This window comes from Benincasa hispida, chromosome 10, assembly GCF_027475165.1.
Source record: "Benincasa hispida cultivar pf3 chromosome 10, pf3_genome.v1.1, whole genome shotgun sequence".
Taxonomy (NCBI): Eukaryota; Viridiplantae; Streptophyta; class Magnoliopsida; order Cucurbitales; family Cucurbitaceae; genus Benincasa; species Benincasa hispida.
The window spans coordinates 38016277-38034954 of NC_143487.1; the positions used below are offsets into that span (position 1 = coordinate 38016277).

Here is an 18678-nt window from a genome sequence, read left to right on the forward strand (position 1 = left end):
CATTTATAATATAAATGATGCATGGATATGCTATAGTGCATGCATATATATATATATATATATTATAATTCTTATATTATATTATGCATGAGCATGCTTAATGTAATTTAAATCATGCATACTAATATATTATATCAGTTATAATATAAAATGATGCATGAAAAATAATGCATAACCTATTATGGGTTTTAAAACTATATGACATATATAATAAACATACATCACATGCATATTTAAATAAAGTTGATGGACCAAGAGAGTTAATCTCAAAAAAGGGAAAAATAAAGGCTAAACTATTACAAAAGTTTGAGTCCATCGGTTCGGAACAAGTGAACTGGGTCTTGAACCTCTCGCCAAGAAGCCTTATAGCTTGATTGTGTAGCAAATCTCCTAATCATCGATCAACGAGCGTCGAGTATAAACGATTTTGTAGCAATGTCCGCGTAACTTTGGACTGCGATGAGCATGAAAGTCCACGCGATCGTGCAGAGTGCTTTGAGTAGCGCATACCATGCGATCGTGTAGCTAAAGACTATGCAATGAGCATGATAGTCTACACGATCGAGTAACGTGTGCCTAGTATCGTATACTTTGCGATCGTGTAGCTACTGACTCTGTGATGAACATGATAGTCTACACAAGATCTACACGATCGTTTAGCACGCAAACTTTGCGTCAAGTATAAAATACTGCGCGATCGTTTACTCCTTGAGTGCCTACGCGATCATGCAGCCAATGCAATACGATCGTGTAGATAACTCTACACTATCGCATAGCATTAGCCATGCGATCGTTTAGTAGATGCTACACGATCGTGCGGAAAAGTCTACACGAATGCATAGCAAAATCTAAACGATCGTTTAACACTGGCCACATGATACGACCATCGTTTTGTCTTCTCCATCGAAACGCACTGCAACCTTCATGTCTGAAGCTTCATGAACGATTAAAAAACAAAACGAATATAGACTTGATTGCAAGATTAATGCACAAAAATTCAGAGGCCTTTCCAAATTTACATTTGTAATGAAAACAGAAAGCCACAACAAAGATTATTACCTCGTAAACATCCATCAACAGACATCCACATATATTTAACGATTAAATTCAATGCAGAACTTAAAACCCACAAAAACTATAAACGATTTCAAAGAAAAATGGAATTTAGAATCAGAACTACAACCTGACTCTGATACCAATTAAGGGAACTCGTTTACAAGGAGATCCATGCACAGAAGTGGATCGTCCAAATTCCATTTAGATTGAAAACAAACATTTACAACAAACATACAGATTATGTATCTTAATAAAAATTACAACATGCTTTTCAACAATAAAAGAATTCAAGTAATTATACGTTTGAAGAACATTTCTTCTTGTACAACCCTCAAACTGTGACAAACTCCTCGAAAAGTTAGAACCCCTTGAATAGCAACAAAACTCGAACAAAAACTTAAGGACACTACCACTTGGTATCCTCGGTATTCTCAGGGTGAGAACCCAAGAGTGGTGGGCTTTGATTATTTTGAGTAGGAGGTAGTTTGTGAGTTTGGAGGAGGAAGATGATTGAGGAAGAACACACTATCATATAGAGAGATCTTCAATTGGATAGACAAAAGAGCTATCGTACAACCTCTGTATGTTTATCGTTTAAAGTCTCACTATTCGTGTAGATAGGTTATGGAATAATCAAAATCACATTTTATTTATTCCACTTTGCCATAAAAACCAACTAGCCTCCCATTAAGGTGGTTAGAGAAAAAAAAGAAATTAATTATCCAAGTAATTAATAATATAAATAAATATGATGAAAAAATTATCATATTATATTTATAACCTATAGTTTTAATATTGCATCATATACAATGTAAACTACAAGTACACAAAAGAATAAACTAGGGAATGACACACCCAGTACAAGATCTCCCACTTGTCCTAATCCAGCCGTGGTCTGTCTTATGGACCCATACTCTGCAGGTGACCCTTAAACACTATAGCCGTGAGGCCTTTTGTAAATGGATCAGCAACGTTGTCCCCTCGATGCACAATCTCTCGGATGAGATGATACTTCCGCTCTATGTGCTTGTCGGCTTATGACTCCAAGGCTCACGAGAATTAGCCATAACACCACTATTAAAAAAATAAAGTGTTATGGGTTTGACATGTCTGGAACAACTTCCAGATCAGTCAGAAATTTCCTGAGCCAAACAGCCTTCTTAGCATCTTCACAAGCTGCTACATACTCAGCATCCATGGTGGAGTTTGTGATGCACCTCTGCTTGGTGCTTCGCCATACTACTGTCCCTCTGTTAAGAGTGAACACTGATCATGATGTGGATTTTTGAGAATCCTTATCAGTTTGAAAATCAAAGTCTGTGTATCCTGTAAAGATCAAATCCTTAGAACCATACATAAATAGGTTGTCCCTCGTTCTTCGTAGATACCTGAGGATGTTCTTAACAGCTATCTAGTGATCTAATCTTGGATTAGACTGATATCTACTGACTATCCCCACTGCAAAGAAGATGTCAGGTCTAGTACATAACATTGAAACATCAAACTGCCTACGGTAGATGCACAGGGGATCTGTCTCATATTCTCAACCTTTTGAGGTGTTTTAGGACACTGTTCCTTAGACAAAATAACTTTGTGCGTGAAGGCAAAAGGCCCCTCTTGGAGTTCTGGATTGAATATTGGACAAGCATCTTGTCAATATATGACGCCTGAGACAATGCTACATCTTGTTCTTTTGATCTAAAAAGATCTGAATTCACAGAATAAACTGAGCCTCTCCCAAATCTTTCATTTGGAATTGTGTCGGTAGCTTGTTCTTAATTGTAGTCAGTAAACTTACATCATTCTCAATGAGTAGGATATCATCTACATACTGAAATAGTTAAAAAAAAACATGCAGCGGAAGTATCGAGGATCGATAAGCATTCAAATTCACTAATTTTGGCAAAAACTAAATCATGCTTTTCTAAAAAGAGAGTTTTAAGATCATACCTTTGAAGAACACTCCAAGAAACCGATTGTATAGCGGTTGTCTTCAATAGAAATCATCGTGAACCACCTCCAAGACTTCCCTACTATCTTCTTGGAGCTTTAGGCAGAGTTGTGAGACTCAAGAACAGCTTGAAAAGGTGAAGAACGATGAAGAACACATAGCAGTCGGATAAGAAGAACAGTTTCTTCTTACAGAAGTTTTTCTTTCAAAATTTCTGCATTCCTTTCCCTCAAATGACTCCAAACTTCTTTATATATTGTAGATGAACATGCAAAGAAGTGAAATGCATGGTTTGCAGCTCATGCTTGGAGAATTAATGATGAGAAGATAATGGTTTTTGTGTGAGCAAGAAGATGAAGATAATGGAAAAAGTGCGTTTTCCATTTTGTGCAATATGCAAACGATTTTCATTTTTCTTTTAAAACACAAAATGATTTCAAAACCATTTTGATTAAAAAATGATTTTCTAATATTAATTTCATAAATTAATTTTAAAAATAATAAATAGTTTAATATCAAATATAATTTTTGCACATTAATCATCTTCATATATTTAAATCATATTTAAATTTATATTATCTTGTTCCATTTAATTTGAACGTTTCAAATTAATTTCTCAAGCTACACTAAAGCTTATCCATTTACGAGCTAGTAAGGGAACCTCATGGACCTACAGATCATGGGCTCCAACGATTCGAGATTAATCAACTAAATTCATTAGTCTGATCTAACCTCCATTTGTTAACTAATGGGACACTTCACTATAGCTCATAGTTGAACTCTTTCACTATAGATATATTATGTCCACTTAATAACCATAGTCAGTAAGTCGATCCTTCACAGGTTGTTCATAATCACAGCTAGGTCAAAAATATCGTTTTATCGCTGTGAATACATCTTGTTTCTTAAGTTCCTACTTATCCTTTAATGAATTATTATGATTCATAATCTCTATGAATGAAATCCTTTCTCTATCATGAGAAGGCGGGGCCCCGATTGTTCAAGACCTGGAGTCACTACTTAAGAGAACAACCTATCTGCTAACCCTAGTTAGGGTAGGAGTGAATCTATCTTGCAACGCTATGTCCCTAGCTATTCATTCGGTCATAGAAATAGTCACCTCTCGTTCCCTTGGGGTAGCCTACAAATAGGTAGAACCTTGAACGTGGTTCCAGTTTCTTAGGATTGGCCTCAAGCACATGTGTTGGGCAACCCCAGATTTTGAAATGACGTAAACTAGCTTTATAGCCATTCTATAATGCCAGAAGTGTATTGGCAACACTCTTAGTGGGAACACAGTTCAGGATATAAGTTGTAGTCTTCACTACATAACTCCAAAACGAGTCAGGTAAGAAGCGTAACTCATCATAGACTGAACCATGTCTAATAGGGTTCAATTTCTCCTCTCTGATACTCCATTTTGCTAAGGTGTACCAGGTGTTGAGAGTTGGGATACTATTCCATGTTCTATTAAATAGTTCTGGAAAGTAAAATCCATAAACTTTCCTCCTCGATCAGATAAATGTTTTAATCATTCTATTTAATGCATTCTCAACTTCAGCCTTGAATTCTTTGAACTTTTCAAAAGACTCAGACTTATGTTGCATTAAATAAACGTATCCATATCTTGATAATCATCAGTGAAAGTAATGAAATATTCATAACTTGCCCTAGCTCTTACATTCATCGAACTATAAAGGTCTGAATGCACTGGCTCTAGAGGTGCTTTGGCCCTATGACCTTTCCCAGTAAAAGGCCTTTTAGTCATCTTGCCTTCAAGGCATGACTCACACACATGTAAAGAATTTTCGTGTAACTCACCTAAAAGTCCATTCTTCACCAACCTCTCAATCCTACTGAGTTTAATGTGTCCTAATCTTAGGTGCCAAAGTTGGGCATTTTCCTTAGGAGAATATCTAAGTCGTTTATTTTGAGTTACGACAGTTTTAAACATCTCTATGTTATAGATGGAATTTATTGCTAATGGCCTTAGCACATACAAATTATTTTCTAGTTTAACAGAACATATATCAACACCATTCTGAGTAATAAACACTTTATTATAAGAAAAGTTAAGTTGATAATTACATTCAATAAGACACTTTACAGACACTAAGTTCCTTGTTAAATCAGGAACAATAAATACATCATTCAAAATGAGAAATTTGTTCAGTAAAGTTAACCAGAGACATCCCACTGCCACAACTGAGACGATGTGCATGGTTCCAACTCACATCGTCATCTCACTAGAATCAAGTTGCCGTCAGGAACTAATTCCCTAAAATGAAGAACAAATATGGTTAGTGGCCTAGAGTCTATAATCCAGGCAGAATCATCATTCTCCACTAAACAAGTTTTCAAGACTAGCAAATCGCGTTTACCTTGTTTGGCCTTCTACTTATTTGCAAAATATTTTGGGCAGTTCCTCTTCCAATGCCCATCCTAGTTGCAATGGAAACATTTTCTCTTGTCAACCCTCACTAGTTGTCTACCATTGGAGTAGTAACTCTTGGGTTAGTAGTAGCCTTCCTCTTTCCATCCTTCTTCTTCTTCTTCTACCATTTTGGTACAGGAAGAAGAAGATGAAGACTTAGTTTCAGAGGTCGACCCTTTGTGAAACCTTTTAGATGTGAAGCAACATTTACTTCACCCTTCCTCTTTTTGCTTTTCAACAAGGATTGGAAATTCTGCAACTCATTGGCAGAGTGGTTAGGTTGTAGTCAATCCCGTTCAAAACAACATTGCTACAAAAGTGAAGGAAGCTATCTGGTAAAGATTCCAAAATGATGCTAACCTTGTTGGCCTCATCGATGGATCATCATATTGAGAACATGTTCTCGAACAGATGACCCCTCTTGAGAGCGTCGTGCCTGAGCTGTGCAGACGGTTCTTCGAACATTCCTCGTAGGGACTCCTTGATCTCTCGTGCAGTTACCATGGGCTTTGATCAAGACTTCGCTCAGGCTTTCCAAGATGTACGCTCAGGCCTTCTCGTTCGCCCATGTCCATCGCTCATATGCTTCTCAAATATTTCGAGCAGCAGTAGGAAGTGGAATGGGAGGACACACCTCTATCTGGACAAAACGTAGATCATCGATGATCAAAATCGTGTTTATGGTATTTTTCCATCTAGCATAGTTTTTACCAGTTAGTTTTCACGGCAAGTAAACTTAGAGTCGTTGTAGCTATATAAATTGCTAAAATGGAACAAACTTAATTAAGTCTACTTGCATTAAACCACTTTTAGAAAACCAATCATGTTTTAGCAAAATAGTCTAATGTACCCTAAGTGATATATATTTTTCAATCATTCTTCAGTGAGGCAGGACAAAAGTCACCATAGGGTGATTAGGTATCCCTTCATTGGAATGCAACATTCTCAACCGTTAGTGAGAAACAACTCCTTGTAATTGAAACTAATAGTCACTATTGTTCAATCCAAAATTTGTTAACATCCTTAACAATTTTGTATAAATGTAACCCCTAATTTTTTTTGTTCTAGAGTCTCGCGGTAATGAGGAAACCTTAAGGAAATACATATTAGAACAAGAGACTAAAGTAACCCTATCAATTTCTGGAGATCAAATAAAGAGTCATGCAAAACTGTAATTCTTTCGGGGATGTTCGGATTGAGAGTCGATGTCATTAATTCGACTCCAAATCGAAATAAAAGAAAAATTATAATACTGAACTACTCCTATCACTACTAGAACATAGCACCAATGGTAAGCCTGAGTCGATCCACAGAGAAGCGCGATTGGTTTCGTTAAGCTAATTTTCTAACTAGAGTGATAAATGGGGGGGGGGGGGGGGGGTTTGATGTGAAAGTGATAAAAGCGTGAAATTGAAATAAAATGCAATGGATATATGAAATGGTAATGGATTCATTTAGTTCTTGGATCAAGTAGCCATTCAATATAAATTAAATCATTGTTTTCGGCCAATATATCATATATGCGAATTATACGTGCATAGCTACCCAACTGATGCAAATTAACTAATCTCTATAAGCCCGAAAATCAATTAATCCGAACTGAGCGAGCGTCCTAATTCGTAATTAAGGCTGGAAAGTCGTGCCTTAACTAACCTACATGCTTCTAGATGCAATTTGGTCCTCGACGGCCATAAAGAACTAGAAACACATGCATTAAGATTCAAGATTCAACTATGTTGATTAAGTGTCAGGAAAGCCGTGTTCAAATAATCAATTTATTCTTTAAATCTAGATTAAACGTGCGATGCAAAGATTCATGGATAGCCTAAAAACCAAAGCATGCTTATCTAATATGTGCAACAAGGGTAAATTCAAAGCATGGACGATACAAGGATACGTGCGAGCTTGAATTTAACAAGCGAATGCATGCATTTTTTATAGGGGCGTCAATCCAAAACATAAAAGCAATTCTAAATTAAACAAGATTGAACAAAACCATAAAGATTGAACAAAAAACACATCAAAATACAAGGAATGTTCGATCTAAGAACTAAACGAAAGATTACCTCATCGATTCATAGACAAGACAATGGGAAACGTCCAATACAAATTCATGATCCAAAAATAAAATAAAAACTAACCTAAAAATACTAAAAACTGAAGGGAATGGAAGAAGAAGGAAGTCTGACTTCGGCCTCCATACATTTCGCTCCTAAAATCGGCCTATACCCCCAAGATTTAGCATGCCTTGACTTAGGGCCGAGGAGATATATTTATAGAATTCATCGTAGTGTTGCAACGCTGATGTGGCGAGAGGGAAGCGTCAGACAAGCAGTCCAATGCTTAGCCAAATGCTCGGTTGCACGCACGCTCAGCTCCATGTCTGTCATTCTTCGCAGCATTGCAACGCTCGCTGATGCTTCTGCCTTTAAGCATTGGAGTTCAACGTTGAGATGCGTTGGGACGCTGACGTTGATTCAACCTCCAAGCATCGCGATGCTTGAAATAGCGTTTCAATGCTACGTACACTGCCAGATACTCGATACTCGATCCTCGTTCATTCGGTAGCATTTCCATGATTATTCGACAGCCTATTACTCGATGGTGCTCAATGGCTGCCTGAAACTCAGTGGAACTCAATGGCATTTTGGTCTTTTCAACTCCTTTGAAGCCCAGATGTTCAAATTAACTCCAAAGTTTTTTAAATTAACCATGTTCTTCACTAAATGATTAATTCTACCTCTTGATTGCTCGGTACCTACAAAATAGGGAACTAAACATATAAAATCCACTAATGAGCCTAAATTAAGATAGAAATAATAGCTCTTTTTGAGAGCTAACATACACCCCCAAATTAATTCTTGCTCGTCCCGAGCAAGGTAAAAACACACAATCAAGTAGAAAATAATTAAAAACATGCTAGCTTAATTCACAAAGTTGTTACTCCAGTTTCAACAGTCAGTTAGAATGTAATTTGTACTCAAGAACGAAATTAAATTATGATCAATAAATGAAGCACAAGTTTAAAAATGATTCCTGATCAATCAATGCATAAGTGAGCCTAGAGTTTTGCTAGTTAAACTTGCACAGCCCGAAAAAGTTTTATAAGGTCTTCATCCCATTTTTTCCCTATGTTGGTTTGGTTATCAACCTTGGACATACCACACTTGCAGAAAAGAGGGCAACACTAAGACAAGGGTGCCTAAATACACACACATAAAACATAAAGGGCATTTCTTTTACCTAGAGGGCTAGGGAACCTACCACTTTTTTTTCCGAGGCCCTAACTAGGCACTGCGGAGGTAGCTCTATTCACCTCTATCTATGCACACACACTATTTTTTTTTCTTTTTTTTAGGCACGCTAGCAAATACCTCTTGCTTTATATTTTTCTATTTTTTTTAAAAAAAAATGCAACTAATTTGCTTTTATTTATTTATTTTTGTTCTTCATTTTTTTTTATTCACAGTAGGCCCTATTTTATCCACTTTGTCTAGTTTTACTCTAAAACAAGCAACTCTAAAACAAGCATAGTTACTCCTAAGTCAAAGGTGGACCTTTCGGGGTGACAACAGAACTACAAACTAGATTACCCAATTCTAAGCATGCAAGACTTTAATTTTACAAAACAATGACTTAAAGATGCAAGTGACAAGAAAAGAATTTAAAAATGGGCTAAAAATCATGATCATGCATTCCTAACGTTCTTTCATGTAAATTTTATTATAGGAAGAGTGTGTCATAAACTATCAGGACAACAATAAAGCAAACACCAAGCAAGGAAATTAAAGCACACAACATAGTACCCCATGGGTACCCCACCCCCAACTTAAAGATATATATTGTCCCCAATATATTTCAAGTAAAGCTAAAAAAGAATGAAAACAAGGGAACAAAAAACTTCCCCTAATAACAATGTCACATAGGGGATGGTGGTGGTAGTGGGCTCGCCTCTTAGAAAGATGCTCTCCTCTCCTATTTCGTCCCTATAAAACAAAAACAAAAAGAATCCTAATCTAGAAAACAAATAAAGAAAACAGTAAAAAAAAATTCACCTGGCTCCCTCCAGGAAGGGAAAATTTTTAACGTCGGTTACTTGACGTGACCTATCCCCTGTCAAGGCACAAAGAAATTCTCGTATTTCTCTGTTCCTTTCTTGGATGAGTCAATAAGATCCTGGCTCAACTGACTCTTGAGAACAAAAAGAACAAAACTAAAAAATATATGATATACAAAATGGAAGAACAGGGCAAGATTTTTTAACCTCTTACTCTATCACCTGGAAATTGACGGGTTTAGCCTCAGGTTCTCCATAGTCCTCACAAAGTAGTTCTAAACATGGCATGCTATCTTCCAACTCATCCTTAATATTGACATAGATTCCCTCATCACTGCACACCTCAGTGATGTCATAAGATGTGTGTAATAGGGGTTCACATCCCCTCTCAACTGAATCAGAAGATTGAGAGACTGAGTCGCTCAAACTTTGAAGATCAGTTCCAACCTCAGTTCTGAAGACTAAAGCTCTCCTGAAGGTTGCACATCTCCTACTAAAAAACAAGATTGTTAATAGTAAGTTTTCTAATCACATCTTTTAATGACATACCTGAGTCGACGGTGTGAGCATGCATCGTCATGTCGGATATGGCAAGGCATGGATCATAGTGGCACTCCCATCCTAGGTTTCCATTGCCATAGGACTCCTCCCATCTAAGCCGATAAAAATTGTCATCTATATAACTAGGATACCCTCCAATGGAGTAGTCTCGTGGTATAGGGTTCCACTATAAATTTGGGCATGCTTGCTCAGGATGATCAGTCTTACATGCTTGCACCTGTTGTAGGTTACCTGCAACAAATTGACTAGCTAAAGAACTTAACTCAGCAAGTTGACTTTGAAGGTCACGAACCTCGTCGTTAAGGCGAGATGCTCCACTCAATTGTTCCCATCCTTGTTGATGATATTTGTCTATGCTTAAAGCACTGACACAAAAATGGAAAACAAATAAAAACCAAAAGAATACTCTAATTAGAAATTTAACTAACGAAACGTCACTGGCTTCCCCAGCAACGACGCCATTTTGTTCGGATCGAGAATCAATTTCGTTAATTTGACTCCAAACAAAAACAAAAGAAAATTTATAATACCGAACGACCCTAATCGAAATGCATACATTTGTCTCATACACTATGGGGATGGTGAGAAAAGATATATTTTACATCCCAGAGGGGCTATAATTGGAGATACCATTGTTTCTGGTACAGAAGTTCCTATAAAAATGGGAAATATCACTATTAAAACGTAGCAACAGTGGTAAGTTCGAGTCAATTCGTAGAGAACTGCGATTGGTTTAATTAAGCTAATTTTCTAACTAGGGCGATAAATGGGGGGGGGGGGGGGGGTTGATGTGGAAGGGATAAATGCGTGAAATTGAAATAAAATAAAATGGATATATGAAACGGTAATGGATTCATTTAGTTCTCAGATCAAGTAGCCATTCAATATAAATTAAATCATTGTTTTCAGCCAACATATCATATATTCGAATTATGCATGCATAGCTACCCAAACGATGCAAATTAAGTAATCTTTATAGGCCTGAAAATCAATTAATCCGAACTGAGGGAGCGTCCTAATTCGTAATTAAGGCTAGAAAGTCGTGCCTTAACTAACCTATATACTCTTAGATGCAATTGGGTCTTCAGCGGCCATAAAGAACTAGAAACACATGCATTAAGATTCAGGATTCAACTATGTTGATTAAGTGTCAGGAAAACCGTGTTCAAATAATCAATTTATTCTTTAAATCTAGATTAAACGTGCGATGCAAAGATTCATGGACAGCCTAAAAACCTAAGCATGCTTATCTAATCTGTGCAACAATGGTAAATTCAAAGCATAGATGATACAAGGATACCTGTGAGCTTGAATTTAACTAGCGAAGAGAGGCATTCATGATAGGGGCATCAATCCAACACATAAAAGCAAGTTTAAATTAAACAAGATTCAAGAAAAGCATAAAGATTGAAAAGAAAACTCATCAAAATACAAGAAACGTTTGATCCAAGAACTAAACGAAAGATTACCTTATCATTTCATAGACAAACCTACAGGATACGTCCAATACAAATTCATAATCCAAAAATAAAATAAAAAATAACCTAAAGATACTAAAAATTGAAGGGAATGGAATAAGAAGGAAGTCTGACTTTAGCCTCCATGCATTCAACTCCTAAAATCGGCCTATACCCCCAAAATTTAGCATGCCTTGACCTAGGGCTAAGGACATATATTTATAGGATTCATCGCAGCGTTGCAACGGTTGGAATAGCATTGCAACGCTTATGTGGCAAGAGGGAAGCATCTAACAAGCAATCCAATGCTTAGCCCAACCATTATACGGTGCTTGAAAGAGAAGAAGCACCGTAGAAGACTCTCATATATAGGGCTGAATAGTGTTTAGTTTTGGGCTTTTCTAGGCTTTAAGTTTGGGGTCTTGGGCTGAACAATAAAGAGTAAACATATATATAATTATAAATATATCAATTCATTTATATTTATAAAAATATAAATATCACAGGGGTTTGGGGATTAATCGAGGTCAGGGTCGGGGCCGGGATGGTCCATCCCTGTTCCCACCTCGTCCCCAGACACGGCCCCGAATATTTTCTCCAGTTTGACCCCATTCTCAGTTATCCCCGTCCCAAACGAGTCAGGATCCCGTGGGGACCCTCCTCTGCGGGTTTTTTTGCCAACCCTACTATCAATGTCTATCAGTGATAGAAACTGATAAAAATCTATCATTGATACTATGTGATAGATGCTGATAAAAGACTATCGGTGTCTATTAGTGTCTTTTTATGTATAGTAAAATATCAATGTCTATCAATGATTGATTGCGATAGAGCCAAATGATAAAACTGCTAAAAATATTTTATGATTTAGAAAATTAAAAATTGAGTCCATCCTTTGAAATGAAAAAGAAATATTGATTTCATTGAGAATGTAGAAGATAAAAGGGTAGTTATTTTAAATGATAAAACTGTTAAAAATATTTTATGTATAATAAAATATCAATGTCTATCAATGATTGATTGCGATAGAGTGCGATAGACTTCTATCAATGAGTGATAGAAGTTTATCCCGGTCTACCATTAATAGACAATGACATTTTGCTATATTTGTAAATAAGTCGACTCATTTTCTTTTATTTGAAAACAATCCACGATAAAAATTAAAATAAAAAAGGAATTACTTGTAATTACTTGTGATCTTGGTTCATGCACCTTGTAATTACTTACTTCTATGTTTTGTTCTTTCAACTTTTAGTTTCACCCATCTCTTTATAAATACCACACCTTCACATTCTCATACTCACAAATCTAACCATACATTCCTCTTTCAACTATCAATTATTATCTCCTCACTCACCTTTTTTTCGAATGGAAATGGTGCAAACCATCGACTTTTTCTTTAAAGTACGAAGATGCCAACCAGAATTGATTGCTCCAGCAAACCCTACGCCCTATGAATTTAAACAGCTTTCTGATGTCGATGATCAACAAAGCTTAAGATTTCATGTTCCAATAATAAATATTTATCAGCATAATCCAAGTCTGGAGGGAAAAGATCCAGTGAAGGTAATATTAGATAAACATGAGATGGCAAATTTTTGGCGACAAGATGAGTAAAAATATCCATGTATTTTATAGTATTACGAGGTCTTCTCATATTTTTGGTGTCTCTTTGCATTCACCTTTCGTGGATTGATTTTTTATTTTTTTAATTAAATGTCCATATTTAAACTTCATAGGCTCTAATATCATATTATATAAACATAGGTTTCATCTCTCATGACTTAAAACATTTGTGAGGTCTCATTATCTTTTTAATATTGGATCTTGAGAGATAGAGATGGTGTCTCTTTTCATTCAATGTTCTTGAGTCAGATTTTCTTTTTTCTTTTTCTTCGAACCGAATGCCTATTTGAACTTCATAAGCTCTACTATCATATTATATTAGATAAACATGAGATTCTATCTCGCAACCAAATAAAAATAAGAGAAGTAACTCATGTATATTATAAAATTTGTAAGATCTCCTCATTTCATTTATAACGTGGGATCCTCAACAACAGGTAATAAAAGAAGCAATTGCAAAGACGTTGGTGTTTTACTATCCTTTTGCAGGAAGAGTGAGAGAAGGGCCAGGTAGAAAGCTATTCGTAGAATGTACGGGGGAAGGAATCTTGTTCATTGAAGCAGATGCAGATGTGACCAAGGAACAATTTAGCGATGCACTTCCATATTCACTTTCAAAGGTGGAGGACATTATATACAACCCTCCAAATTCTGATGGGATCCTTAATTCTCCATTATTGCTCATTCAGGTATATCATACTTCTTTTATATCTTTTTTCAAAAAATATGAGGAAAAATGAAAATTTTAAAATTTAAGCCCAATTCGAGAACCAACATGCCCCTCAAGATGGCGGTTTCACCATTCTTCATGGGATAAATTTTTTTTTTTTATTGGATCGGATAGCCGTTTGGGGTTCATGGACTCTAATACCAAATTTGATAATATGCCGTTCATTCTCAAAATTAATTAGCAACGAGAGAAGTATAGCTCATCCATCTTCCAAGGACTATGTTGTTATTGGCTTCTAATGTGAGATTTAAATACTGAATTAACCATTAATTTGACTTTTTATTTCTTTTATTCGTCATGTAGGTCACACGACTCAAGTGTGGAGGTTTCATTTTTGCTATTCGTTTCAATCATACAATGACAGATGCTTTTGGCATTGTCCAATTCATGAAGGCTATAGCAGAGATAGCTCGTGGAGCTTTTGCCCCATCTATTTTTCCAGTATGGCAAAGGACTCTCTTAACCGCAAGAGATCCTCCAAGAATCACTTGTCGCCACTACGAATACGATCACATTGTCGATAATAAGGGTATCCTTAGTCCAATCAACAACATGGTCGATCGCTTCTCCTTTTTTAGCCCACTTCAAATATCCGCCCTTCGTCAAACTTTACCTACCCACCTTCGCCATTGTTCCTCGTTCGAGCTAATCACAGCCTACGTTTGGCGCCTCCGTACCATATCCCTTCAACTTAGACCAGAGGAGGAAGTGCGGTTTCTTTGCATCGTGAATCTACGCTCCAAGTTCGACTTACCGTTAGGGTATTACGGTAATGCTCTTGTTGTCCCTGCAGCAGTCACCACCGCTGCAAAGCTTTGTGAAAACCCACTTGGCTATGCTGTAGAATTGATAAGGAAGGCCAAGGCTAAGGCGACGCAGGAGTACATAAAGTCTATGACGGACCTTATAGTGATTAGAGGACGACCCTCTTTCACTACAAATGTATCATTTACGGTGTCGGATCTAACGAGAGTTGGGTTTGAAGAGGTGGACTTTGGATGGGGAAAGGCCATTTTTGGAGGACCTACAACAGCAAGGCATGGAACTATCCCAGGTATTATAAGCTATTGTATACCTTTCATGAATAAAGAAGGAGAAAAGGGAATTGTGGTACCCCTATGCTTGCCTGCTCCAGCCATGGAAAGATTTATGGAAAAGTTCATGCCTGGTTGCAAGTGAAATAAGTGGTTGATGAAGTTGATAGCCATAAGCAGACCATCATTCCATCTACTTTGTAATAAAAAGGAACAGAAATAGCTAATATATATATATATAGTAATGGCTTTAAAATTTATATTTGGGTTAAATTATGTATTAAAGTCCCATAGCAATAAGATTTTTTATGATTTATTTTGTCATTTCAAAAGTTATATTTTAGTTTTAACTATTCAAGAGCCTATATAGACTGACTGATTTCTAATTGTTTAATTGTTTAATTTTTATCTTTTTACGTTTGAAAACACTTTTTAAAATCTGAACTGTCAATTCAAACTAGTCCCACGCAATCTTTGGATATATGAGATGAGCGATGCCAACAATCAACCACAACATCTAACACAATTGTATGATATTTTGTCGACTTTTATCAAACTCTCGTGGATTTGATCTTGGAACCTTTCCCAAAAGGCTTCGAAACAATAATAGAGACACTGAGACTTTTTTTCGCTACATTCTTGAGATGCCCTCATTGTCCACCACACCCGCATACGAGAGCTTGCTCTTATCGTGGCCAAGAGGAAAGGTTGCTCTTATCATGTCACACTCCAACCACATTACCCTGCCATACCTAGGATGAAGATGCGACGACACTAGACCCCAAGTGAGCGATGGGAATCTCTGCTGCCAAATATATCTAAATGTGTTTTAACTTCAATAATTAAAAATTCTATGTATATGGCGCAAGAAAAATTAAAATCCTAGCTTACTCAAACCTCAATTTTTTTTAGCTATATGTAGCTGCAAAGAGGATATGTAAAGACTGACGAGACGTCGACAATTTTTTATAAGCAAATTTTCGGTGAAACTCAAGAGTACCCTATTGATCGAGTAATAAATTTAATAAAAAATAAATCTTTAGGAAATCCAATCTCATTCTAATAAAAAGCTTAAGCTCTATATCATTAGAAATCATGAAAAACATAGTATCAACTCAAAATATTTTAAAAAACTCAAACTTATACCCATATCTCCAATCAGATTGATGTTGAGTAATCTCAATATGCACAATAAAAGCAACCTTTAGTCATACCATGCATCGAGGAATTTCAAAATGCATAACACAGCAAATTTGGTTATACTATATATCAAATAATCTAAAAAAATATGATAGAGAAATATAATTTGATCATCTATGCATGTTGTGCTGGCTATTTCTAATGTTAGGATTACGTAGACAAACTCCACATTGATGATATATATATATATATATATATATATATATATATATATTTGACTAGGATGAAAAGTCAAAATTTAGGAAATATTTAGAATCACTTGCTAAATGTTTTTTTGGGTTTTGTACACCAATAGCATAATTAAATAGGCCAAATTGCATGGATAACTTTAATGCATCATTTTTTTTTCATGAATAGTATAATATGTTACATTATTACAAGCCCAAAAACCTATAGTACTCCCATTGATTTCTAGCCTTTTATTAAAAGAAAAAAAAAAACCAAAAGACACAAATATGGAAACCAAAGATAGAAATCATTTGCCATAAAAGTAGTTTTTTCCAAAATTTTCAAAACCCACAAAGAAAATTTCATTTCCATTAAATTTAGAAAATTCTGTTTCTTTCTTAATTTGTCTTACAAATTCAGGTTACAAATTCTGAAATTTGACTTGAAATTTAGAATCTCCAAATTTAGTTTGTTTGCTGTTCACACAAGATTTCAAGAGAAGTTTATTTCGTGGAACTTGAACGTTGTATTTGTATTAATTTTGTAGAAAGTGAATACAATCTCTAATACATAATATTTTGATGCTTTCAAAATAAACTATAGTCTTTAAGCTGGTTGATCTTCTTGGATGATCGACCTTTGGGCTTGTTGATCTTCTTCGATGACTGGCCTTTGGACTTGATGATCTTCTTGGATGATCGACCTTTCGACTTATTGATTTCTTCGATCACCAGCCTTTGGATTTGTTGATCTTATTGAATGATCGGCCTTTTGGGTTTTTTGATCTTCTTGAGGGATTAGTGTTCGCACGAGACTTCTGGAGAAACTTGTTTCGTGGAGTTGAACTTGAGTTGGTGTTGATATTGAGGTTGGTTTGATGCGATGTGGTTTGATCTCTAGTATTTGATCCTCTTATTCTCTCTTGGTTGGGTGGATGTGCTTTACTTGAAGAAGAAAAACACCGAACATTCTTGAAGTAGAAGTCTTGGAAGAGTGTTTGTGTCTCCAAGGGTCTTCTGTCTTCTAGGAGTGCAGCTTCAGCAGTCTTGGGAGTCTTCTGCTTGTTGATATTAGGAGTCTTGGGAGTCTTTTGCTTGTTGATGAATTCTCTCTGGGGTCTCTGAATGTAGAATTTCTTGTATCTTCAAAGAACTTCAGTCTTTAGAAGGCTTGTATCTTCAAAACACTTCAGTCTTCAGAATGCTTGTATCTTCGAAGGACTTCAGTCTTCAGGTGTGGTCAGTTTCAAGAGTCAAGGAGTCTTCTGATTGTAGACAATTCCCTATAAGCTCTCTGGAGTATATAACTGTTGACCTCTCAAAATGAGGAACGCTTCTCTATTTATAGAGTTCACAGGTGGGCTTGGGCTCGGTTGATCCATGGGCCTAGCCTTTGGGCCCAATTAGTTGGACTTGGGCTTAATTGGTCCATGGGTCTAGCCTTTGGGCTCAATTAATCGGATTTAGGCCTGATTTGACATTTGGGTCAAATTCAACCTATTTTTGGGCTTAGTTGAACTTTGACCGAAATAATAATATCAAATTGGGCCTAATTAATCTTATCTGATTCAACAGTCATTATAAAAATACCGTGATCGAAATTTTTCTTCAACTCCTAATTGAGCCCATATTGCCAAATTTACAAAAAAAAAAAAAAAAAAAAAAGTTTTATCCCAATTTAATTTGATTTGGATTTAAGATACAATTTGGGATATGCCCAGATTTTAATAAAAGATCCATTGAGATTTTTTTCTTATTCACAATTTATTTCGATTGAAGAAAAAAAAAAAACTAGACAACTTGAATTTGGAATAAAATTTAGAATATAGCCAAATTTTAATTTGAGATTTTACCTCAATTTGATTTGGATTTAAGATAAAATTTGGGATATGTCCTAATTTCAATAAAAGATTAATTGAGATTTTTTTCTTATCTGCGATTTATTTTGATTGAAGATAAAAACTCAATAGAATACTTGAATTTGGAATATTGCCAAAGTTTAATTTGAGATGAATTTAAGATCTTTCCCATAACATGATTTGGAAATAGAGATAAGAACCTATATTTAGATGAATTTGATATAAAATTTGGAAGATGCTGAAATTTTAATTTGAAATTTTATCCTTAATTATTTGGCTTGAGGATAAAAGTCTAGTGATTTAGTGAATTAGATTTGGGATAAAATTTGGAATATGCCCAAATTTTAATTTGAGATTTTATCTTAATAATTTGGCTTGAGGATAAAAGTTTGATGATTTAGATTTGGGATAAAATTTGGAATGTGTCCAAATTTTAATTTGAGATTTTATTTACAATTTAATTTCAACGTTGAACAATTTGATTTTGAATAAAATTTGAAATATGGTCAGATTTTAATTTGTAATTTTATCCACAATTTAAATTTG

The 18678-nt window shown here is 35.6% G+C and overlaps 1 protein-coding gene across 1 annotated transcript; it reads left to right on the forward strand.

Moving 5' to 3' along the window:
* Positions 1-12835: 12835 nt before the first annotated feature.
* On the forward strand, positions 12836-15197 carry LOC120089324 (benzyl alcohol O-benzoyltransferase-like). Its single transcript, XM_039046759.2, has 3 exons — positions 12836-13082; positions 13580-13831; positions 14176-15197. Exons 1-3 carry the CDS (start codon positions 12885-12887, stop codon positions 15049-15051), a joined length of 1326 nt encoding a protein of 441 aa, XP_038902687.1. The 5' UTR covers positions 12836-12884; the 3' UTR covers positions 15052-15197.
* Positions 15198-18678: the final 3481 nt, after the last annotated feature.